Below are 26,717 nucleotides of genomic sequence, written 5' to 3'. Positions count from 1 at the left end.
CACGTTGTTTATTTTACAGTACCTACATAATGGTGCAGTGCAACTTTCTCGCACTTGTGTGCGTACTTTATGTGCCTATGTCGAAACTTCAAAGTGCCATAATTATGTACTGTAAAACGTACGATACACGTGCAAAATGGGAATTCGTAACTCGTGTGGATTTAAAACACTGCCTTCGGTCGTGTTTTAATTAATTACCACTTGGTTCGAATTTCCTAAATTTACAAACATGAAGAAACTGAATAATTATGGCAACGTAAATTTATTTCAACGTATTTCAAGCTTAAAATATCATATAAACTTTTTTGGGGATTCAGAGTTACTAACATTTTTTTATTTTGTTATTATTATTTCTTAGAACAAATAAAACGCTTTTTAGAGGCATATCCTTATCCATAGGAAAGTGTGTGTGTCTGTTTGTTTGTCCGTCTTTCACGGCAAAACGGAGCGATGAATTGACATGATTTTTTTAAGTGGAGATAGTTGAAGGGATGGAGAGTGACATAGGCTACTTTTTGTCTCTTTCTAACGCGAGAAAAGCCGCGGGCAAACGCTGGTTAAATATAAATCCTTACCTTATTGAATTGCTTATTGGAATTGTATATGGGTCATCAACTCATCACCCATCGTTATTATTATTTTTTAACCCCCGACGCAAAAAAGATAAGTTTAACGTGTCTGTCTGTATGTTTGTCTGTCTGTCTGTGTGTGTGTCTGTCTGTGGCATCGTAGCTCCCGAACGGATGAACCGATTTAGATTCAGTTTTTTTGTTTGAAAGCTGAATTAGTCGGGAGTGTCCTTAGTCATGTTTTGAAAATCGGTCTACTATGTCGGGGGTTTTTACAAAATTTAAATGTTGTGGTTAGGTTATATACAAGGTGCTCGCGAGGAACCCATATAACTTTAACGGCATATTCTTGGTCACATTTTAAGACTAAAATGTCATATAAACTTTTCTAGATTTCGTCTAGTTTCAGAGTTATTGCCAATTTAAAAAATAACATTTCCGTATTGTTACTCAGTAGAAAAGGTTTCTTAACGGCGCTGATGCGCAATTGTGGAGCATAGTCTCACAGTAGTCATTGATAGATGTCAAAATGTGACAAGAAAAACTTCCAAATAATTTGGTTTTTAGAAAAATAAATGAAGGAACTCATTTTAATTGCCAACTTTATGGATAAAAAATTTTTTTTATGTGAAAATACGTCTAAAAAAGTAAAAAAAAAAAAAAAATTTTTTTTTTTTGGCGAAAATTTTTAAAATTCATATAACATTTTTTCTTTCTTTTTGCCTCAGAAACGCGTGCGGGTTCCTCGCGAGCACTTTGTATAGCAAAGCCTCACCTTAATATAAAGTTGCCGTTTTGTTTATGGTACCAACAAACGAGGACAAATAATTTAAGCTCTTTAACATTTACAAAATTTTGATTTTGAAAGTGGGAAATCATTAAGCGATATCCACCGTTTTAGGCGCCAGTACCCTACTTATTATGATACAATACATGTACGAGTAAGTATTACTAAGTATGTAAATATATAATTATTGGTCCTAAAACGCTGAAAACCGAAAAGGTTGTTTGAAGATTTCGCTATATTGTCAAAGGTTTCTTTGACGAGTTTTTTATTCGGCTCTAAGGATGGCCAAAAATATATTCGTCGGGTGTGCAAGATACTGGAAAAGGGTTACCTAAGAAACCAGCTCACGTACGAAGGCACGGTTGGTATAAAATTATTCTTATTCTGGTCTAGTCTAATGTAATACACAAAAAATATGCACCTTCTATGAAAGCGTTGCATTAATGTTATAGCTTGGGAAGCTCAAACCATCCGAGATCTAGCAGAGCAGAATAATAATTATAACACTTTTTATAAATATTGTACGTATGTACAGTCACCGGCATAAATAAGTGATGATTTCTGTACCTTGTCGCTTTTAATCATTTGACAACTTCGTATGACATTTCAAACAAGATTTTAATGTGACAAGGTACAGAAATCATCAATTATTTATGCCAGTAACTGTATTAACTACAACTGCAATTCCAACTCCAGTTTGATATGACTGCATTTTACTATGACCCATCCGTGCTTGTTTAAAAAGGTACATACTTAGAGGTATAATTTAAACATAACTAACTACTTTACATTACATTACATCAGTACTTAATGAAATAATGAAATAAATGAAATAAATGTTTATTCAAAACTAAAATTTAAAACTAAACTTTAACTTCTGCCAAACCAGAGTATGGTTTGTTGGCAGACGAGGCTCCTAATACATTAGGTTCTATATCTACTTATATTATTTACTAGCTTACATCACTACAATGTAAGATCAATAATGTATGTTCTCATGTATATTGAATGGACCTCATTGTTATTGTTACATTGTTATCAGTTACAGATTTCACCAATACAGAGCGTTGGACGTCTGATGCTCTATACTTCATTGCTTTACTACCAAATCAAACGACATATTGCTCTCCTCAGTCAGTCACTCCTCTCATCTTATCAAATATAATGTTGTACTTATATTTTCTAACAGTTAATCACGTACGCACAGTTAATGAAAGTAAGTACATAAATTAAATCCATCTTTAAATGTAAATGTATTTTAATTTCATAACACATATTATCCAAACAAAAAGTTTATGATACGACTAATTAAACGACGTAAATATTTATAATCCCGCAAACGAGTTTACAAAACGAAAGCTTTATTCTATATTGTACAATTCAAGTTAATTTTATTTTGTATATTGAATTTGAAATTCTCATCATCATCATATTATTTAAGAGCCAGGCTCTTGTCTGTGGAGTAATCGCCATTCCGTTCTTTTCTCTGCCGCTTTTTTGAGGTCCTGATACGTCACTACGTTGGTTTTCTCTTTAAGTTGGTCTAAAAACGCACGCCTCGGTCTTCCCCTGCCTCTCCTCTTTTCTATTCGCCCTTCGATTATTGATTTTATGTAAGTATCGTGCCGTATCAGGTGCCCCAACATGTTTCCCCTTCTATTTTCAATTATTGTTAGCAGAGATCTCTTCTCTCCGACTTGCTCCAATACTTGTTCATTTTGTTGAAATTCTATGAAAGTAAAATATGGTAATCAATTTTGTGAGAAAGTTCGGCGGCTTTACAAGTAATTAATTAATAATAGTGATAAGTACAGCACACATTACATTAATGAACACATAATCAGTATAATCACTTTATAAATAAATGATTTAATTTTAAAGGACAATTTTACACAGATTGATCAAGCTTTTGAGGAACCCCCTTTTGCTAATTTTAGTAAAATTAGACTTATATTGACCGGGATATAGACCGTGATTACCTTTTTGATTTTTGTCGAGCTCCCGATATTTCGACGCAGTTGCATGCATCATGATCACGGAATATAAGTCTAATGAAAATAACCGTGAATCATTCAAAACTTTTAGTAAAATTGTCAAGAAACGGACCCGACACCTGCGCCTGAGCCTGAGCCTTTGAGTATGACATTTTAGAATACATACATACATACACGCATACAATCACGCCTGTTTTCCAGAGGGTTAGGTAGAGATCACGGATTTCCATTTACTACGATCTTGACAAACCACTTTCGCTATACACACTTTCATAACTTTTCTCATACACGCTCGTCGGTTTCGAGTACTTCTGACCTGGCCTTTTTGGTTGTCTATTATTTGCCCGATTTGATCAAGAGAAGTTCACCTAGGTCTTCCACTTCCAACTGACCCTTCCACTCTTTTTTCATACACATATTTTAGAATCCGTTTTATGATATTGATAGCGTTAACATCTCGGAAAATGTAGGTTAGGTATGTAATTTTAGTACCCATTTAGGGAGGACGCTACTCACTTTGTCTATACAAGAAATGTCATTTTCAGCGACTTTTAGCTCCATAATAACGTATTCAAACATAAATAAGTCAAGGTATGTTTAGCAGCACATAGTTTAGGCATATCAAGAGGGGTCACTTACATATTTTAAGTCTCAGATTGCTCATTTACACCGTGACAATATTAGGGCATAAAAGGTATCCTCTAGTCAGTATCCTATTTCGATGCTTGAGCTCCAGATCTTTATTGATCTATTCAGCTTAAGTGCCGAGGGCCGATCTTACTTTAATTAAATTTGTTATTCTTGTAATATTCGTTTTAATGACCTACACTACAGTTCCTAAGATATATCTATAACGAAATTGTAAACAAACTTGTAACACCTTTAGTCTTCAGAATACTTTTTTTAACTATTTGTATGTTTAGTAGTAGATCTGCTTCATTCAAACGACAATCCACCCATTACCAGATCCTAGATTTAGATTTAGATTTAGATTTCTTTATTGGTAAATTTATAACCAAAGTTACAGGTCAACAAAAATTTGTACATTACAATGTGTAATACAGTTCATAAACAATTTATATACTCTTTATTACAGTGTTACAACCAGAATAACATATATAAGCATAGGTATTATGGATTTTCGGGACAACGACTCCTTTTGAGGAACTCGTTGATGTTATAATAAGCAGACTCTAATAACATTTTTTTGAGTTTGCTTGTAAATATAGCATCGGAAGGTGATTCTTTTATGTCAGTAGGTACACAGTTGTATAGATTAGGGCCGACAACGTCCAGCATCGCACGGGCCTTCGCTAGCCGACGGCGAAGGGGCACTAGTAGGTCACGTCTGCGCGACGGTCGATGGTTTATTTCGCCGTAGGTTTTATAATTTTTTAGGTTCGAACGGACGAATTTGCATGCCGTTAATATGTAAACACAGGGCAGAGTCAAAATACGGTGCTTTTTAAATAACTCCTGCGCTGGGTGATCAGCTGGTTTTCGGTCAATAATACGTATGTATTTGTAATCCTATAAACAACGTATGTATTTGTAATGAAAAATTAATTCCTGACTAGCGACCTAATTCCGTTTGGCATTTGGAGCAGTCCCAATACAGTTATGAATGGTTAAAGTGGCCGACCTGGCGTTAACGAGGCCCTCAATGTGCTCACTAGTGACGGACCTATGAGTACGTCGATTATGTTGCAAAATTGCCACCCTATGTGACCCGTGAAAAGACTAACCGGAAAAGGCATTTGACTGGAAAAAGCGGTAACGCCCTCAATTATGGAGGATAGGGATGGCAATTGTACTATGTGTACATTTTTTTTTAATTTCATTTTTACGTCACTTTTTTATCTTTTATAAGTATGAATACTCAGCAGGGTTAGCACATGATTGCCGCAAGAGTATGTCGCCGCGAGATTGACTACTCGTCCTTATGTCATTAATACAGTTAGAAGAAGACGTGTCCTCTATCTCGCGGCGACATACTCTCGCGGCCATCATGTGCTAGGCCTACTGGTAAATGTAATAGCTTTATTATTCATACATTGCCTTTCAGCAAAATACGACTCACGTCGCGTGTCTCACGCTGCTTACTCGGCACTTTCTAAGTACTGTTATAATTCTCTAAATTTTTAGCATATTATACATACATGTAACAATCATTACATACAGACCAAAACAACAATCATGGGTTACACATGTAATACTTACGTCATATTTTATTTATTACGTATATACCGTGAACTTGTGTAGTTTGTGTAATATTGTCAAAGCCTGCGAAGCAACAATATTGGCAGCAAAATGAGGCAACCACGGCCCTCCTTATCCGGGTTAAGTGTATAATGATTTTAACCCTGGCCAACCCGTTTATTTTTACATGCGCGGTAAATTACACCTGTAAGAGAGGGTGCCAGGTGGAAAAAGTGAGAACTAAATGACGTTGAGCTTGAGTAATTTATTTGCGGCTTACATTTAGCTTGAAATCTTTAGTAGAGAAATGTTTTTGTTGTGTTTTAGAACGGAGGTTTAAGAAATAGTATGTATATGTATGTATGTATAAGCTTTAGTGTACATAAAAGAAACAAAAGAGTTATATAGTCAATCCATACTATCCATACTAATATTATAAATGGGAAAGTGTGTGTGTCTGTTTGATTGTCCGTCCTTCACGGCAAAACAGAGTGACGTTTTGACGTGATTTTTTAAGTGGAGATAGCTGAAGGGATGGAGAGTGACATAGGCTACTTTTCGCCTCTTTCTATGCCCCCGCTTCCCTAAAATGAAGGGTGGAATTTCGTATGGAGCATTCCGTAATTTTCAAATTTAATGCGAGAGAAGCCGCGGGCGAAAGCTAGTACAATATAATGAAGGTTAAAATATCCCTTAATGGGATCTCTTCCAGTAATTAGTTTTGTATGTCTTTCCCATCACGGAACAATGGTATTCCGGACCTTTGGGGGGCGTGCGCGGGGCCGAAGCCAACGCGCAGAGGCCCTTTCGACACTTTAATGAAATGTAAGGGGTATACCGAGCGGATGTTGCCCTTGCCCGTATCATGGGACACACGCAGAGGCAACACCCGCCAGGGTGTAAGGACTATTTGAGAGTTAATGGAATCTAAAATGAACTAGTCTATTTTGATGAAAGTGATGGACTAAATACTGGGCTATGGATAAAAAACCGGACGCATGCCTAATAAAACGGTATCCAATTTTATTTTCGGCAGACGGTGACTCGTCCCCACAAAATAGGCCCCCACAAAAAGCGACATCCAAGATGGCTCAAGGGCAACACCGGTGTGAGAACTCAAGCTTTCTGCCCAGTGGCTGTTAAGCCACTGTACCATAATTAGTTTTAATTATTAATAAGGCAAAACATAATAATTTCGAACCTGCTATTATGAAAGTCTGGATCCATTCATTTTGCAATTCTAGCCCATTATTAGTCATAATAGAACATAATATAAATATAGGTATGATTAAATAAAGCGGACGAAGCCATGTACGTGTGTGACGATTCACATTTAATCTGAACATGTCTTCATAAAAGAACAAGTAACTAATATATACACCATTTTGATCTAGGCTACAAATGTCTTTAATTAACCAGAACACAGAATAAACACAGAGATAACAAGGTCTACGTATTTACGTTTCAAATGCAGTTTGCTTGCGTAATTTCATTTCAGTATTGAAACTAAGTGATTGCACAGTCAGGTTACTGGGCGTTTAGTTCTGAGAGTAGTTCTGTGCAGTTGCTAAGCTGCAACGTTGCAAGGACGAGCTACAGCAAAGTGTTAGTTAAACAATTAATCAATGGGTTGTATTTGCATTAACGGCTTCCTCACATTAAAATGGAAAACGGAATTCCCTGAAAAAGGAGTGTATGAGTTTCTAATGGGTTGGCAACGCGCATGTGACACTCCTTGATTGGCGTCCATAGGTTACGGTGACCGCTTTCCATCAGGTGGACTGTATGATGACCACCGACGTAGTATAAAAAATCTCTATATGCTGATTTATTAATTTTATACTCAAGGCAAAGGATAAACTTGTGTTTCATAACTGATCCATGGTGTACTTCGATATGTCTATTGGTTTATACCTTAGTGGGAATTTACCCAGATATTCGGATTCTTCAGTGGGGGGAATCAGAGTTACAGCAACGCGAATTTTCTTTGTCGTAAAAATAGTTGTTATTTGGTACACGAGTTTAAAAGTGACTGGCGCTGAACGTCGGAAGGATTTTAACAGAATCTTAAAGTTACAAAGACTCCTAAATGACTCAACCTGTTTAAATAGAACAGTAAGTGCGTACTTCCTTTTCGCTGTTAACTTCAATCTGCGCGTAGTCCCCGGGGTAAACAAAACAAGGAATTACATTCCTTCACCCGGAAATCAGATTATTCTTGAGATTATGTAAATACGTTTCTTCATCACAGCGGTTTTCGTTGTTTACGACCGCTGACTTGGAACATTGCAGGACGTGATCATTAGGGAAAAATATAACTATAAATGATGCAAGGGAAAGAACAAAGGCGATGTGAAGATTAATATTTCCAAATGACAAGAAAGCTTTTGTGGAAATTTATATTAGCGTCTAGTGGTCATTAAATAACCTGAAACTTACCATCCATACTGTCCACTAATTCGTCTGCTAGTCAGTCCTAATTAATAACAACTAAGTGGCAATTTCTTTGTGTGCAATAAAACGTGAAATTCACATAAAATTTCAAACAATTTTGGCTAAATAACGGAATAGAAATAACACAATACACGAAAGTAATCACTGTATTAATAAGAACAAACTCTTGTTATCTGTATTTGTCGACAGGAGATTGTTCTACTAGGGGAACAGGAATTATTGATCCCGGGCACAAATTACTGGGGCGTTTATTGTTTAAGTAGGTACCTACCCTTCACACCTTCCGATCTGGCAGGCTTCCCTTCAACTGTGGTGAATGACATACAGAGATCCCAGTGAGCCCTCACGAACGGCAAAGAGGATGAAACGCCGGAGTGAGTTTAGTGGGTAGGGCCAAGTTTCCGTCCTCTCGCTAAGGTAGGGGAAAAAAACGGCGAGTCCCACACATCGTGCGTAACTGCATTCCCACTCCGTCAAAAACACCATAACCTATCAATCTATATTTTAGTTTAATAACACAAAATAAAATTGTTTGCCTTTATTTTTTGTTGTAATTTAAATTAATATAGTCATGTTATATTTATCTACAGCATAAAACTTTTATCCGACATACGGCACAACTTTTTAATTAGTATGAAAATCAAACCTCTTTAAGTGCCTATAAAATGAGAATATGTTTATAAGCTCACCTAGGGCCCTATTCGAACCGTTATCTAACTGTCAAGTGGTATCATTTCAAAATCAACTGTGGATAATGGTCGCATGTGAGATCGGATCGCAAGTTGGTTTTGAGCCAACCAAAACGTATTAATTAAAAAAAAATATGAATCTAAAATCAACTTTATCTTAGTACAATAGGGCTTATAGTTTTTTACATTAAGCAAAACGGTACATGATTCATGTGTCCTTTTTACCGTTGACAGCTTTTGGTACATGTGGATTTGGTCGCTAGACTTTTTTGTCTATGGAAACGCTGTGCACGATGCGGTGGCGAGTAGCGGAACTAAACATGTCATTTACCGGCTATCAAGCTATCAAAAAGAGGTTACACTGGTGATGGTCGATAAAGACTATTATTAAACGAATTTTAGCAGCAATGAAGCTTTATTGACAAGCGTTATTTTTGTGAAACCGACATCTACACGTCACATAATGCTAGCTCCACACATTATGAAATAAACGCCACAAATTATAGGAGGTATATACACGTCACCCAATCTCAAGTTGCTTCTAAACCACGCTTACGGATCAAGTCGTAAGTACATTCACACATTTTACAAAATACTTAAATTGAATTTTTTTTTCTCCTACAGAGCCGCCATTCATAGAGTCTGACCGGAAAGTGAAGAGTCGTGAAATGTATGGGGTCTAATTAGGGTTGTAAATAGAAAAAAAACCAAATGTTTTTTTTCAGAATTGTGAAAAAAAACATGAAAAAAAACCGAGCACCATGGTTTTTTTTCTAAATATGGTTTTTTTTCAGATGAACAAATAATACGACAATAACGGTTTTTCGTGAGTTCTAACGTGTTTCAATAACAATAACGTACATTTTAATTCAATTAACATTCAGTATACAAACGTTTATTGGGGAATCCCCGATGCTGCGTGTAGCGTGGAGAGGCGGTGGTGTTTCCAACAGTAAATAGTGATAACTACCAACTACAGATTTCGTAAATGTTACTTTTATAAGACCAGAAATTAAAGTTATTTGATTAAATTCGTTTAATAGTTAACATTAAGTCTAAAAAACCGTATAAAAGTATTAACTACTTTGCAAATTTTGAGATTTCGTACTTTAGAAAAAAAACATACTCCAGAATAAAAACTGTTTTTTTTCACGGTTTTTTTTCATGTTTTTTTTTCAAGCCAGAAAAAAAACCGTTTTTTTGCAACCCTAGGTCTAATACATTCCACGACTCACGACTCCTCACTTTCTGTACAAACACTAGTATACAAGGGGTTTGCATTGAAATTCAATGAGGAGGCACACTCGAAGCTTGTGACAGATGGCGCCACCTTATAAGTCCATTGCACAGACAAAGAATTTAATACGTGAGAGTGAGAAGAAGATATATTTTTCTCTCTCTCACACATATGAACGACAATGACATGCCCATTATTACACTTCAAGTTACACTTACGTACAGGCGCCGCCTAAAATGTCAGTGCCCGGCGGGATAACATGTCAGTGTGTCTCCTCATTCACATTGACAAAATAGCTTGAACATGTTAAATCCATTAAACTGCAATTGAAATTCCTATTTTTTTTGTGCCAATGTTTTCATTTCAATGACATACAAACACAACTATTAAATATGTGTTTGTATTGTTTATATTTATCAAGAATAAATGATTTGTATTATGATAATAATACTGATTTGTATAAGGCGGAAATTAGTTTTTTACCTCACCCACACAAAAAGGGACTTTGTTTTTTTTCTACGAGGGAGCAAACTGACAATTTTCTGTTCGAGAACTTTGTTGTCAGTACAGAATATTAACGCAACGAGTTTGCATACCTTTAAATGTCTGTCACATAATTAATAATTTACATCTTGGGCGTTAACATTTCAATACCTACTATTATCGAAATCCCTCGCTACGCTTAAAATTCAATGTGATTGCCATGCCCACAATATTGCTGCCGATATACAAATACAGTTGTATTTTTATAGCACCCTAAAGAAAAGGATGCATATAGTTTTCTTTGTTCTTGTTTACTGACACACTTGTTTGACAAAGTATAGTACGCACTTACCTACAAAAATATTGACAAAAATGTGCAAACTCTTGGTGCGTTAGTATTTTACACTGGCAAATTAATTCTACAACACAAAATATTGTACCTATGGTAACACCACATTTGGAGATACTTTTGCATTCGATCGTAAATATAATAGAATATGCCCAATAAAACAACTGAACAAGCTTCGTTAAACTTTATTTGATGTCTTAAATGTTTGTGTCACAGAATACATTTGTACATTTATTTAGTCGCATACATCTGTATACTCCACAACTATTGTTACTATTGCTATTTACAACAGGGGAAGACAATTATATAACTCCGTATAGACAGATAGGAAGAAAACGGCCAAACTCAGAACTATAAAGAAAAAGGTACGGTGGCTTAGATGGCTTTACACCTTTGGGGGTGCTCGGCTAGATGGCGCCAATATTAGTATTTTACACTTTAACTCATATCAAGCTAAGAATATGGGTCAAATTTTCAAAACTGTGGTTCAAAAGTTTTAAGCCTGTGTCGAGAGATAGCAGTATAGGCACTGTGATTACACATTTTACTTTGACAGTAACTCTTCTTCAGCTAGTAGATATTCCGTGCCACGACCGCATTATTTACCGCATGTATGATTTGAAGAACCACTGCAATTATTACAAAGGGGGAACCTAAGGGCACAGTACAAGAAAGAGCTCTATCTACAGTATGGCCACACCCAGCAATAAACTCTGAACTAATGTAGATACTTACTACAATTTAAATACACGTGACTATCAAATTAAACAAATATCGTGACTATTATTTTGAAAAATCTTATCTCACACTGATACTTAATATTGAAACGCAGTGCCTCTACATGGACTTCATACATAGTTACTATATTCTTCTTTTTATTGACAGAAAAACAAAGTGATGCTCTCCAGCAATGTATTTAAATACAAAATGCAAATACTTTGGTTTTTTACCTATTTCAAATAAAAATAAAAAATAGTTTTAGAAAAAGGTATTTGAAATACAAAATGCAAAATAGGTATCTTCAAAATACCTTTATTCAAATAAAATACTTTTTTGACATAAGGTAAAGCTTTTATTCTAAAGATGTGTTTAAAACACAGAATCACCAGAGAGCCCAGAAACCTCTATAGAATTAGCACGTTAAAAAGTGAAGCCAAAAATTGGCTGTCTCCGTGTCTTTTACCTAATATTATAAAAATCTAATGAAAGAGTTATTAGGGGAAGGTTGCTATCATTGGACCACTTCGCTGCTCTATATATATAGTCGGTGGCAAAGTTCCTTTTACCTTCGTGCCTCGATACCCTCGCAACGCTCAAGATTCCACTTTTTGAACCACTCGCTACGCTCGCGGTTCAATATTGAAATCTTTCCCTTGCTCAGGTATCAATATTGGCACGTCCAGTTAAACAACTACTTTGCCCCCTTGTAAAACAAATAACTATTATTTTTTCAAACTCGGTAAACGTAACAGTCAAGACGCTAGCTTTTTTGAGAAATTAATCGTATTTAATCTAAAGAACCTTCCCTTAAAGTTAACGGAATTCAAAAAAGTAAGTAAGTAAACACTTTATTGTACAAGAAAAGAATACAACACATATAATTTAAAATAGAAACAGGGTGTATAGTTTGCTAACTGGACACCACCCGACTAGTCGGGGCAGAGGTAGACCAAAAAAAACGAGGCGAGATGACCTCGACGTATTTTGCTGCGGCTAGCCGAAGCAGGCGGCAAAACGTGATGGGTGGCGGAAGAAAAGAGAGGCCTTTGCAGTGGGTCACAAATATAGGCTAGGAAAAAAAATTGTTTGCTCTTGCCTGGGGGTTTTTATCTAGCACGAAGTCGAAACTCCAAAACCATTCAGAGTGCGTTTTTTAAAAATGTAAAAAAAGTACCTACAATTTTTTTTTCATGAATATGTACACTACTGTACTGTAAACACCACAATCAGAAAAGGTATCCGGGGTGGCACATGAGGAGCCCACGACGGTCCTGGTCAGTTCCATGTCGCTAACAGGTCCGGGTTCTCCATTTTAGTAGTAGCAAGGTGCTCCGCATTCCTGTAATAATGGTGATATAGTCAATGAACATTAATTAACAGTTATTTGTTATGCTAGGGGGCAAAGTTGTATTTTAACGCCGAGTGTGGAATTGAAAAATGAGCAAGTGAAAGGATTCTATAGTTGAACCACGAGCGAAGTGAGTGGTTCGAGAATAGAACTCTAAACTTGCGTGTTTTAAAACACGAGAAGTAAAATACATTTGCCCCCGAGTGTAACACAAAACTTTTCCCCTCACTATAGCGAGGAAACTACAACGCAAAAAATGCGTTTATCACTGCTTCCAGTAGTTCCACAGGTGGTAAATCATCTTTATTACTAGATTCACCTACATTTATCAATTTTAAAGCAGTTAATTTGACTTTATTCAAGGTCAAATTACTTTACCCACTAGTGGATAAAATGCGTTTTTACCCGCTGGTATTAAAGGACAAAACACGTGTTTCCGAGCTAGTGAGGGGGAAAATGTTTTTTCATCGCACTCTATTGCTATTTTGCACTTAATACATGCCAAGTTGCGCTTTCGCTTTCTCCCAGACCGGACTGTAGCTCCGGTTAAAAAGCCGTAATATAAGTAGTTCTCGAGATATTAAGTTATGTGACAGACGGACGGACACACAAGACGGACGGAACGGCACCATAAAGGTTCCTTTTGTACCTTTTTGGTACGGAACCCTAAAAAACCGCCGCTTTTGGAGTTCTGGTGAAAGGTACTTACGAATGTTGAATAGGCTACTTGCCTCCTAGTCAAATCAGCTTCCCTTTAAGAACTGTCAAAACGAATTTTAACGTTTTGCTAATATGAAATCGAATTGAGTGACGTCACGTTCAACTCATTTACTTTATATATTTCTACCTGACGAATTAAATAGAATTTGTATTTAAAAATAACTTCTATCCATGTTTTCCTTATATTTATCTGATGCTTTATTTCGTGCATGGTATTAAATAATTTATTTTAAGTACAGTCAAGTTCCATGTTGTGTAGAAATGTGTATTTTTTAAAACTGCTTTCAATGTCTGGTTATTTGATGGAAATACAAATGAATACATCAATAACGTATACCTACCGTTAAGGTTTAAGGAGTTCCCTCAATTCGTCATGAATCCAATATCCGACTACCTATAAGAAATCGAGTTTGACAAAATTTGAGTTAAAAACACAATATGCTTAGCAAACAAAGATCCTTTTGTGTCGTCTTTGAGAAGTTTCGTTCTGATCATCATAAGCAGTTCCACTGCACCAACCCCAAACTCAAGTAATTTTGGAGAAAATAGGCTGTGACAGACGGACAGACAGGCGCACGAGTGATCCTATGAGGGTTCCGTTTTTCCTTTTTGAGGTACGGAATCCTAAAACCAAAGTCATAATAAGTGTCTCGTTCAAATTTGAGTAGTTCCGTTCTGATCATCATCAGCAGTTCCACTGCACTAAATGTCACTGTTCGGTACGGTCGACTACAAAGAGATGTATCCATTTCTCACCTTATTACGATGCAAGAAGCTGAAAAAGTGTATACATCTCTTTGTAGTCGACCGTACGTAAACGCATGCTGTTCTTATAATAACACAAAAACCAATATATGTATACCTGAATAAATTAAAGTTATGGTCTTTGGGAGCCTGGGGTCTGCTTTGACAATCAATCCCAAGATTTGGCGTAGGCACTAGTTTAACGAAAGCGACTTCCATCTGACCTTCCAACCCGATGGGTAATTAGGGCTTTATTAGGATTACCCGGTTTCCTCACGATGCTGTCCTTCAGCGAAAAGCTACTGGCAAATATCAAATGACATTTCGCACATAAATTCCAAAAACCTCATTAGTGCGATCCGGGGTTCGAACCCGCGAGCTCTAACGCGACCACTGTTCTGAACGTAAATGCATACTGTTCTTATAATAATACTAAATTAAGTCACTATAAGTGTGTCGTCCAGATTTGAGGAGTTCCTTTATGACCATCATCAGCAGTTCCACTGCACCAAATGTCACTGTTATGAATGTACTTAAATTAAAGCTATTCTCATATAAATACCAAATTCATTGTAAGTGTGCCGTGCAGATTTGAGGAGTTCCATTCTGATCCATTTCCATCATCATCAGTTCCATTGCACTGAGTTCCACTGTTCTGAACATAAATGCATGCTGTTCTTATAAAAATACCAAAGTCACTATGAGTGTGCCTTTACTTGAGGAGTTCCGTTCTGACCATCATCAGCAGTTCCACTGCACCAAATGTCACTGTTCCGTACGTATATGCATGCTGTTCTTATAAAAACACAAAAATCACCACATGTATGCCTTCAAGATTCGAGGAGTTGCCTTGATTTCTCCAGGATCCCATCATCAGAACTGGGTTTTGATAAAAATAGGACTAATCTCAAATCTGTATACATATATACATTCAATCAAAAAAAAAATGAAATCGGTCCTGTAACAACGGAGAAATCGACAACATAAAGAAACCGGTCAAGTGCGAGTCGGACTGGCCCACTGAGTAGTATCCGTACAAACTTACAAAAGTTAAAATAATCTCATGTATCTCATATATGTACCTGTAACTTTAAAGATTTGACTATAATTACCTATAGGTATCGGTGAATTCGCTAACTAATTTGCGCGACCTGTTTAGTATGTTAGTTTTTCAGGGATAATTATTTCTTAATGTTAACTCATTTGCATAGTTTAATCTTAATTTAGAAGAGATTTTTTTACATATAATCTCGTATTCATTTGTAGTTCGATCTGTTCGATAAAATCCGAAAGGGTGGTTAAATTGAATTTTAAATCTGATTAGTTTTTAAAACCGAAATAAATTACACATATGAAAGAAAAAGTGACCAAGGCCTCCAGTGCCTGAGGCTGGAATCGAACCAACGTACCCTGCAATCGCGGCAGATGCCTATTTCCGCTCGGCCACCCAGGTCACAGATGCTGAGGTCGAAATTATCTCTCATATGAGTAATCTATACAAGGACTCGCAGCGCCCTCTGACCATCCCTAGAACCTTCCTTCCTTGACAGATTTGAGGCGGCGGTTAAAAATAGTTTTGATATGTACAATTTGAGCTTTTTCATACGATACCCCACTTGACGTAGTAGCTTGACATGATTTACAGTTTGCCATTAGAAGTTAAAAATGTTCATACCTGTTCCAAATTTCAAATCGATAGCAAAATTACCTAGTTCTCGAGATATTTAGAAATATGACAGACAGACAGACATACGGACAGAGTGGGACCATAAAGGTTCCTTTTGCACCTTTTTGGTACGGAACCCTAAAACCAAAAAAAATACAGACGAATTGAGAACCCCTTCCTTGAGATTTGGAGCGGCGGTAAAGTTAAAGAAAAACATGAACCCTAATAATTATATAACCTCCTTTATTTTCGATAAAAAAAGTCTGTTAAAAAAGGGACATAACTCTTTTCAACTAATCAGTTCAGTATTTTTTTATGAATTCAAGCTTTTATTTTTATAAATTTAACCCTTAAATGCATGACCTTGACAAAGATTAATTCAAATTTGTATTTTGACATGCTGTCATTACAGTCAAAAATAGATGATGCATATATACATCGCTGTGCATTAAAGGGTTCAGTCGTTTTTCCTCTATTGTTGGCATTGTAGATACACAGATATTTTCAATTTTGTTAAACTTATTACCTGGCTCTCAGATTCTCCGCTCATTGTAGCTGCTTCTGTGAACGTCGGCGATTCTTGACGTTTGGGTTCCGACGCGCCTTCATCATTAAATCTGCAATAATAATGATCACGAATAAATCAGAAGTTTCCAACCATTGGCGTGTGCAAAGGGCTTGGCACTTGGCAGTAATAGTTATTTGTTATACAAGGGGCAAAGTTGTATTTGAACGTCGAATGTGGAATTGAAAAACTAGCAATTGAAAGGATACCTGCGTTTCACGATAAAATATCAAGAGCCAACACCATGACAGCTCCTCGAAACAATCACTAGTCCTTGTTCTAGGAAGCCCAGGAGATCCGAAAATTGGTCCTGGACAAACCGGCCTTGGTCCGATGAAGAATCACTGTAACATAAAAAATAAATTTACAAGTTAATTAGTGTTAATTTACAAGAGAAAATGCTTGAGTTGCTAAAAAATCCCTCAACTCTTCATGGATTCCAACATCAGAACAGCGCAGGTTTCGACATGTCACAAAAGAACGCCACCTCAATAAGTCAATACGTAGGCAACAGAACCCTAGGCGTTACGGGGCCCGAATAGAAGGGGCAAACTAAGAAAGAGGTAGCGCAATATAATTTTTAGGGTTCCGTACCAAAAAGGTACAACAGGAACCCTTATGGTGCGACTCTGTCCGTCTGTCTGTCCGTCTGTCACATTCCTAAATATCTCGAGAACTACTAATGCTATCAACTTGAAATTTGGAATAGTTGTGAACATTGTGAACCTCTACAAATAGAACATATAATTTTTTTTAATTTATTAATTTTAATTGTAGAACATGGCCAAAATGAAAGGGGGGCAAACTGTAAATTTCAAGTTACTAGGTCAAGTGGGGTATCGTTAGAAAGAGCTCAAATTGAACGTAAATAAACAATTTTTTTAAAAAATTTTGTTGTGGAAAAAAAAAGAATTTTGAAGGAAAATGTAAAAAAAAATACCGTCCCCCCCCCCCCCCCTTATCTCCGAAGTTTACCAACGAAAAATTATGAAAATTTTAGGAAACATTTGTTTTATGCTAAATATTACAGGAAAAATATAATCGTGTTTGTATCTTGAAAACCTTTTTTTTAATTCACAAAAAACTTTTCAGATTTTTACTTTTAATTTACCCACCTTTGCGGATGTATATAGTACTTCAAATTAATACGAGATGTTACGTAAATCAAATTCTTTCCAATAAAGTAAAAATTGTTTAAATCGGTTAACATTATAAAGAATAATCCCTGAAAAACCATCATACTAATATGGTCGCGCAAATTAGTTAGCGAATTCACCGAGAGATGGCGCTATACACAATAATGCTCATTAGTACCTATACTTTTGTCTTCTAGTCAAGTCGTTAGAGGTATGTGAAAACGTGAGATTATTTTAACTGGGGAGTTTGAAAGTTTGTACGGAACCCTCGGTGGGGGATTCCGACTCGCACTTGACCGGTTTTTTTAAATTTGTTTTAGAATAACGTCACTTTTATTCGAAAACTTTTTTACAAACCTATTTAAGTGTAGAGAAAAAAGTTTTGTACCGAACCGAACTTATCCAACGACTTTTTAAGGATTTGTCCATATTGGGGTATTTTACATTATACCAAGAACCATTTAATACAGGACCAGCAGAGTCCATACTAAATACCGTACCCCAGCTGGCAGCCGTCAATCTATGTCGCTAGAATAGATGTCACTAAGAGTGTCATTTGAATAAAAATGTCGTTATTTAACACGTTCACTGCGGAGCCGGATTTTGTGAACTCGCTCTCAGTGCGTTACAACCCATGAGAGTCCTGTATTGAGCTTTCTCTCTGTGCGGTACAAGTCAATTACAGCTTGTAAGGAGGGTTTCATATTTTACCTAAAATACCTTTAACAGATACATATTTATTAAATTTTATTGAAACAATATTTAGTCTAATAACTAATCTACACAATACTGTCTTCGCCGAAGTTGATGACTGTTCGTTTAGATTTTATAGACGAATTAATTAACAGGTCAAAATTGACTTGTGCCGCACAGCCAGAACGGGCACAGGTAAAAATGTCGATGATTTAGTAGTGATGAGGAAAATAAACGAACTAATATATCGATCCAATTCTTACTTTCTTTACCTTTAATGTAACCAGATTTTTATATACAACCAAAACTTTTAACTTTGCTCTTAACATTATTTAAAAAACGATTTTTAGAAATTTTAGTAAATATTTTGCATCAAGCAATTTGAACTTTTTACAATATATTTTTACGTAATAATATTTAGCAAAATTGTAAGCGTTTTGCGTATAAAAGCGTTATATTGTATTTAACGAATTTCATTTAAAACAATCGAAACACATTTTTTCACCACAAAATAACGTGTGGATTGATAATATGGTAAAAACACTAATGCATTTTGCACTTTGCTCCAGTGCTATACAAGGTCGTGCGTAACAGGTCATTAAAGGCCCTGTTCCGCACTGAATAACAAAAGTCTAAGACTGGTGCGAACAGGACATATGTGACCTGTTTATTAATTTATATGCTGTCAAATAGAGTGTAAAATGATAAATATAAACGTATACTTGACTATATAAAAATAATAAAATATAACAATGATATATTATGGGCTTCGCACCAGGGTAAAGTTGCGCATTTCTGTCGCCGCACCAGGGGGAAGTCCAGAACAGGGTCAGAATGACCTGTTTCGCAGTGAACGTGTTAAAAAAAACCGGCCAAGAGCGTGTCGGGCCACGCTCAGTGTAGGGTTCCGTAGTTTTCTGTATTTTTCTCAAAAACTACTGAACCTATCAAGTTCAAAACAATTTTCCTAGAAAGTATTTATAAAGTTCTACTTTTGTCATTTTTTTCATATTTTTTAAACATATGGTTCAAAAGTTAGAGGGGGGACGCACATTTTTTTCCTTTAGGAGCGATTATTTACGAAAATATTAATATTATCAAAAAGCGATCTTAGTAAACCCTTATTCATTTTTTAATACCTATCCAACAATATATCACACGTTGGGGTTGGAATGAAAAAAAATATCAGCCCCCACTTTACATGTAGGGGGGGTACCCTAATAAAACATTTTTTTCCATTTTTTATTTTTGCACTTTGTTGGCGTGATTGATATACATATTGGTACCAAATTTCAGCTTTCTAGTGCTAACGGTTACTGAGATTATCCGCGGACGGACGGACGGACGGACGGACGGACAGACAGACATGGCGAAACTATAAGGGTTCCTAGTTGACTACGGAACCCTAAAAATACGCACGCGGTAGTTCAACGGCATTACAAATGATACAGTAAAAAGTATATAGATGACGCTAGGGGCCCGTGTCATGTTTCAGTCCCTGTTTACTTACAACGCAAGCCATCGGCATCGCTCTTATTTTGAATTATGACAATTGACAGTCATCCAAAAGAGTACCATACTATCAAATTTTCTATCGCTTTCATTTTGAGCGTGACGTCAATGATTAGTAATATTACTTTCAATATATTTCAAATTTATATTTTAAATGAGGCCATTTCGAATAGTGTTTATGATTATGATAGATATCATGTTGACAATCAATCTCCGTCTCGCTCGCACCAATCCTATATTTGTACGAGTGCGACCGAAACGAGTTGAGTATTATTTAAAGATTTTTGAATGTGCAAAATCCATGAAGAATAGAAATAAAGGAGCAACCTCTTTAAGTATCAGAAGTGCACATATAAAAGAAAAGATAGGTGGCGCTGCAATCGCAGGTGCATAAGGATTTGACAATCTCTTTGCCTTCTCGGTAGTGAGTGACCCCGCCTACGGAGCAAGGGGTCCCGGGTTCAAATCCTGGTGAGACCTTTATTATTATTTTCTACTAATATTTTTCTTGAATTATTTTATTTTTTTAATGTCCAAAAATATTTTTTTGTTTTGTTACAACTTTTTTAAATTTCATTTGCAAGACTTACAACATTACTGAAGAATCCTAAGATGGGGCAAACAATGTAAAAGGGCTTAAGTTAACATTTGTATGAATAAAACAATAAATAAACACAAATAAAATACACAAAAAGAAAATAAATGTATAAAAAAAAAAACAGAAAGATCGCTGTCAGAATTGAACCCGAGAACATCTGCGTACGAAGCCAGCGCACTACCACGGGACTACGTCTTGACTTGCTCAGTCTGACGAAATTAGCCTAGAGAAAAGAACGTCTAATGTCATCTCACATCGCTGATCATTGAGCGAGACATGCGCTCCAAGCGGAGATATTTGTAACTGCAATTATAAAGGCTCAGCCGGTCATTTTTGCGACTGTTCTACTTCGACAGACTTTCCTCCTTATCTCTAGTCTCCCTGGCAAAATCTTATTGGTAGTTGTCACAAAAACCTACTTTTTCCATAAAGCCTGGCTTCCACATATGCGGAATCGAGCGGCGTCGAGTCGAGTTGTCATCTTATACATTTGAATGCTATTCGACGCATCATGAGAAATGCAAAATACGAAAGTATAGCTATTAGTAAACTACGTAATAATTTATGGCAGAAGGTCCTTTAAGTATTAGGGACTGAATAAATTAACCGACTTGGTATTACAGGGATCTCAACTCTTTTTTACGCCAGAAGAACTGTGTTGAAGGACCAGCGATTACGTAGTTCCTGACGAACTATTGTAATATAAAATAAAATAAAACGGAAAAATAAAATTATGGTAATTGATGCGTGCCGAACTTACTGCTGTTGTTTTCTCGACAGTTCAGCGGGTGGCCACCCTTTCGAATATTTACTTGGTTCACTCTTTCTTGTGTACACTCGCGAATCGTTATTTATTTAATTAATAATTATAACTTTATTCGTCGTTGCGGATATTTTTTCACATTGACATCGAATGTCTTTTAGTTTAGCAGATTGACGTATTTTCTTATATTTTTTAAGAAGGTCGGCAAAAAGGCGGGTGACACGACAAATAAAAATGAGGTTGAACCTATCATAAGGAAGAGCGAACGGGATGGACGATATGAATGATAATGAATGAAAAGGGCGCGAACAAACTGAGTTGCGAAGACTTGGTGTTTTTACAAGTTTTGTTTTTGATGGGATACAGTATATATTGTCTTAGTCCGTTTTTATCCGATCCGATATCGGATGTCGAAAATTGAGCTTATTTTAGGGGTACGCTTTTTTGTATGGGCTATGTCAGTCCAGTATTAAATGGTTCTTGATTATACTAATATAATATAGCAATACCCATGACGAATTTGTGTCAAATGTCAGATTCCAAATTGAACATTAATTTTGAAATCAGCAGCCCCGAAACCTAATTTACGACACTCCCATGACGACACAAAAGTTAGGAAAAAATGGGTTCTGTAATGAAATTAATGATAATTATACTAATGGTTAAGATGTGAACTTAAAATATAGCTTTTTTGGCTCACCTTAACTATAAACTGAAATAGACCTACCATAACTACTTACATAATTTGCTAACTGCCGGACAAGCGCTTGACGAGCAGCGCGACCCAGCTGCAGCTCTTTGTTTAGCCAACACCTGTCAGGAGCCATTGCCAAATAAATATCAGCATTCTGCTGACGGGCGTCAAACTCCGCCGCTAATCTCTGCTCCTGCTGCTGCTCCTGTTCTTCGTGTCGGTTCAGCGGAGGCAGTTCACAATTCGCTTTGTTAGCTATATTGTCAAGCACACAACACGTTTTAACGATCTTAGCTGCCGCTGCTGGCTTGTAGTGCAGTTTCTCCATTGACGACAAACACTACCAACTGATTTTTAGTCGCCCAAAACACCGCTCTATACAGTTGCGGGCTCGAACTTGTAAAGCGGTATAACGAGCTTCTGGAGATCCTACAGGTGCATCCAAAAGTCAGTGCATCCATCAGTAGTGTTTGCCTCTGTGGGTAAGCTGAATCACCTGAAAGAATATAAAAATGTATGGCTGTGATATATTGAAATATACAATTATGCTACGAGTGTTTTGTCTAACAGTTCTTACTTAGAGTGATATTTAAATTGACTAAACAATAAATCACACGTGCACGGAAGAAGATATTACACAGAAGATACTATATTTCTTTTAGACATTTGTCAAATTTATGTCACGTTAGCTTTTTTTTAAATATAAAATTATCATATCTACGTTTTCATGATGGGTCTACACCGACGCAAATGCACGTCATTCTTGTTTATTTTAATAATGCCAACGCCATCTTGCGACGAGTAGAGGAACCAAGTTGTGCCGAAAAAAACTTGCAATTTACTCTTTGGTACGACAAAATCCCCGTCTAAGTGTCATAAACCAAACATGGCGGCCATACCCATCGACAAAAAAGTCTATATACTGTGCCATTCAGGAGAACGCATGCCTTGGTTCGTATTGTCAGGCCATGAGAGATTAAATTCGTGTAAAATTACGCAATTCATATCTTTGTAATGATATGATGATTCGAATTGCAATCTCATTCTGTCACTTTGACACAAGAGTAAAATCAAAGTAGAATCAATACTAGAGTCGTGACACGTTAGCAAAATGCAAACCAAAAGTGTGTACCAAAAGTATTGCCAGTATTACAAGTTTGACCCAAAAAAGGGAATTTAATCGTTTGCCGTGCTTAGGATTTCTACAAATAGGTGTTATTTGTGAATATTTTATCTTTTTGTTAGAAAGGCTCGGACGTATCGCGAAGTTTTGAGTCAAAGAGATTAATCAACTAACATATTTTTAAGCAATATTTTTTTTTAATATTTTTTGGTGTAGCTGGCACGACGACGACCGTCTATTAGCAAAAAAACATTTTACTTCAAGTAACAGTGAAAATGGAGATACGAGGTGATAAAAATGTCATATGTTATTTATTTCAAAGATAGAAGTCCGTTCTTTTAAAATACTCAAAACTTAAAAAATACTCCATCAAAAATAAATGTTACAAAAATTTTATCCGGTACATTGCCTGAGCTCTAGTCCCAACCTAGTACCAATCCAGATGACAGCTGCACGTATTCGACAACCCGTGATCCAATCCACTATCATTTGAGAGTCAACGTGAAACGTCAAATTCGCCATGCCGAATTGAGCCCCTATTCCGACAGCGCAAATCGACACTACAACGTGCACATCCTACCTTACAGTCAAATTTATACGTGAAATAAAACAAATAGAAGTAGCATTCCTATAGATTTAGATTTAGATTTCTTTATTTCATGCCAAAGTTATGTTTATCTTCTCATCATGATCGTCGAAAATTACATTATAAATTAAAAATAATAAAATGAATATTTTCTCCCAATAAGGGTCGTCATTTACAAATAGAAATACACAAAACACAATAAAATTAAGAAATGAAATAAAATCCGAAGTCAGTGTAATCAAATGCATGCTATCACAAATTCAGTTCCATGTACTCATTTACAGAGTACAGAGGGTTATCTAACAAAAGGTTTCTCAATTTGCGCTTAAATGCTTCGTCATATGGCTCATTCCTAAGATTGGCAGGTAAGTGTTCGTAGTAAGTAGGGCCGATGACACGCGGGTTCTTTCTTGAAAGTGCCATGTGACGGGGGACTGTTCTCAGACGGCCTGTAGCTCGAAGCTGTTTGCCCGGACAGGCGCATATAACATGCTCATTTTAAAAAAATGGGAATATTGGGATGGTGGGTTTAAAGCTTATAGCCGATGTGCAGTGCTTTGTACTTCAAGAAACCAATTGAAACATCATACTACGTCAACGGAATCAAAAAAACACCCGCACAATTTAGCAAGTCCCACCAACCGCACAAAGTTCCCAGTGAGCCGCAACCGATCCCCATCTGACGGCGGTGTCGATCTTGGCTGGCTGCCAGACGTGTGATTATTTGTAACTGAAGGAACTGCATGCAAGCTTGCACTTCACACGTTCACCCCAAAGGGTTTTTAAAACGCTTCCTCGCTTACGTTTTTAATTTCACCCAGTTGTCGGATAGCCAGTTACAAAACTTTTAGGTTATATTTTGCTACTCGTACACTGGATTAAAACGATGTTTTTTTTAATACTACGTCGGTGGCAAACAAACATACGGCCCGCCTGATGAAAAGCGGTCACCGTAACCTATGGACGCCTGCAACTCAAAGAGTGCCCCATGCGCGTTGCCACCCCATTAGAAACTTGTACAAATGTACATTCCCTTTTGCTGTGTTAAGTACACAGCAAAAAGGAGTGTACAAGCTCTAAGGAGGGTTCGGGTTGCCGACGACTCAAAGGACAATAGACGGAACAAATTAGTTCCGCAAGTCCTCCCGTTATCAGCATAGCGCACCCTCGTTGAGCTCTGGCAGCCTTACTCACCGGTAGGAACACAACGTGATTCACTTAGGGTATTGCATTATATGATATCTGATATAATATTATTATCTGGTATTTTTGTGTGACATGTGACACTGCATTATTTATTTAACTGAGTAAAAATAATGTATTATCTCCGATTGATTTGGTTTAGTTTGATGTTTTACATTCAGTATTTTCCTCGTCTTGTTGTGATACTCAAGCGATTAAACAACAACTTTGCCCCCTCGTAATAGTTATTTGTTATACAAGGGGGCAAAGTTGTTTAACGCCGAGTGTGGAATTTAAAAACGAGCAAGATTCTATAGTTGAAGTTGAGGTTTAGAAACAACAACAGTTAATTTGACTTTATTTTGTTCCTTCCCGTGGGTGTCGTAGAAGGCGACTGTGGGATATGGGTTAAATTGTGGCGTAGGCGAGAGGCTGGCAACCTGTCACTGCCCTATGTAAAACTTTACCCACTAGTGGATAAAATGTTTTTACCCGCTGGTAAAGGACAAAACACGTGTTTCCGAGCCAGTGAGGGGAAAAATAAATATTGTCGGTCAATCTAAAGGAGTCAAGCTGCCATACCGTTACCTCCTCGATTATATTATTAATTCATCAACCGAAGTTATTACTCAATACAATTAATCTCATAAAATTACTGATTACATAATTGTAAAATAAATATTCATGGTATATTCTCTCCAATTTTCTAAATAAATGTTGACTTAAACATTAATGCTCTCCAGATTATTATTTGTCGTTAAATAAATAAAAGGTAATGTACAGCGGGGCAAATCTCAACTGGGGGACAATTGTAACTGATCCATGTTTTCCATTATTACACTATGATGTTGAGTCCTACATGTATCCACTGAACACGCCTACCATAGGTATATAAAAAAATTGTAAAAAATGGACCCGCTGTACCTTAATAATATTATTCGCACAGAGTAAACGTTACTTAACCTTTTGGACGCCGTGAATTTTTCAAGCGTTAACCAATACAAAATTTCACAACGCAAATCAGAATTTGGATATTTTATACACAATAAAAACCAAATCAGACCTTTGTCTTATATATAAACTGATATTAATATATCAATATGGCGGTCAAAAGTTAATTTATTTTACCTAAACTGATAACAACTTTTAGAAATACAATATAGTTTGTTATCAAAATATTAATTCTCATGTACCCTTTTATATATATTAAAATTCTGCGCAGAATGCAAAACAGTAACCTTATATCCAACCTTGTTATACCTGATACCGAACTTTGCCTATTCATACAGAATTTATTTACCCGCACGTAACAAAGGCGCCCGAACTCACTATCGTAAATCTAACGCGTGGTCCTACGCAGTAGGGGATGAACGAATTGCCAAAAGTAATATTGAGGCACTAGAGTCGGACTACGCCGAGTGCTATGTCAAGGATGAAACTTAAATGGATGCTATATTTTGTGTTGCGTAGTCGTTGTCTATAATTCCTATAAAATATGCCCACTTTGTCGCTTTATGATAACCCTGAATTAGACCCAGAATTAGAGAGAATATTTATTTGTCACTATGAATTATAAAGGGGTGAAAAGGGATAAGTAACTAACTTAACTAGCTATTTTGGCTCAACGATACAAAGTGAATCCTGGAGGGCGATTTTTGAATCTCGCATACGGGATTTTGTCACTAAAATACCGGTTGAAAACGGTGACTTGATTATTATGTTCAGTGACAATTTTCTGAATTCGAACGCGTGAGACTCAAAAATCGGCCCGCTGGCCTCCGAAATGAGAGATCGCCACCTGTCCCGATCCTACGCAGCCTCTTGCCAGTCACTGACTTGAAGTGAGTAGTATTAATTCCAATGAAATCAATATAACGAATGAAGATGTAAGTTTTATTTATTAATG

The 26,717-nt window shown here is 36.5% G+C and overlaps 2 protein-coding genes across 3 annotated transcripts in view; both read right to left on the bottom strand.

The window, feature by feature from the left end:
- The window catches only part of LOC125236258 (lachesin-like), a 177,525-nt gene that overhangs the window by 101,786 nt on the left and 49,022 nt on the right, over nucleotides 1-26,717 (bottom strand). The window lies entirely within an intron of this gene.
- On the bottom strand, nucleotides 12,729-23,575 carry LOC125236268. 2 transcript variants are annotated; one of them, XM_048142987.1, is made up of 2 exons: nucleotides 21,967-23,575; nucleotides 12,729-12,820 (listed from the first exon to the last, which is right to left on the bottom strand). In XM_048142987.1, exons 1-2 carry the CDS (start codon nucleotides 22,246-22,248, stop codon nucleotides 12,794-12,796), a joined length of 309 nt encoding a protein of 102 aa, XP_047998944.1. In that variant the 5' UTR covers nucleotides 22,249-23,575; the 3' UTR covers nucleotides 12,729-12,793. The 2 variants fall into 2 exon arrangements, with proteins under 2 accessions (XP_047998944.1, XP_047998954.1); XM_048142997.1 differs by lacking the exon at nucleotides 12,729-12,820 and adding an exon at nucleotides 16,845-16,868.

This window comes from Leguminivora glycinivorella, chromosome 2 (assembly GCF_023078275.1).
Source record: "Leguminivora glycinivorella isolate SPB_JAAS2020 chromosome 2, LegGlyc_1.1, whole genome shotgun sequence".
NCBI classification, from domain to species: domain Eukaryota; kingdom Metazoa; phylum Arthropoda; class Insecta; order Lepidoptera; family Tortricidae; genus Leguminivora; species Leguminivora glycinivorella.
Note: the sequence above shows the minus strand (reverse complement) of the source record. Positions and strands in the feature narration are given on the sequence as shown.

Bases quoted from the DNA above. Each gene is read 5' to 3' on its own strand.
- LOC125236268 (XM_048142987.1), bottom strand. From the start codon at position 22,248: ATGGAGAAACTGCACTACAAGCCAGCAGCGGCAGCTAAGATCGTTAAA. The intron at 12,821-21,966 runs GTAAGTAGTTAT...CCATTATTACAG, and splicing joins TCCGGCAGTTAGCAAATTAT to GAATGCGGAGCACCTTGCTA.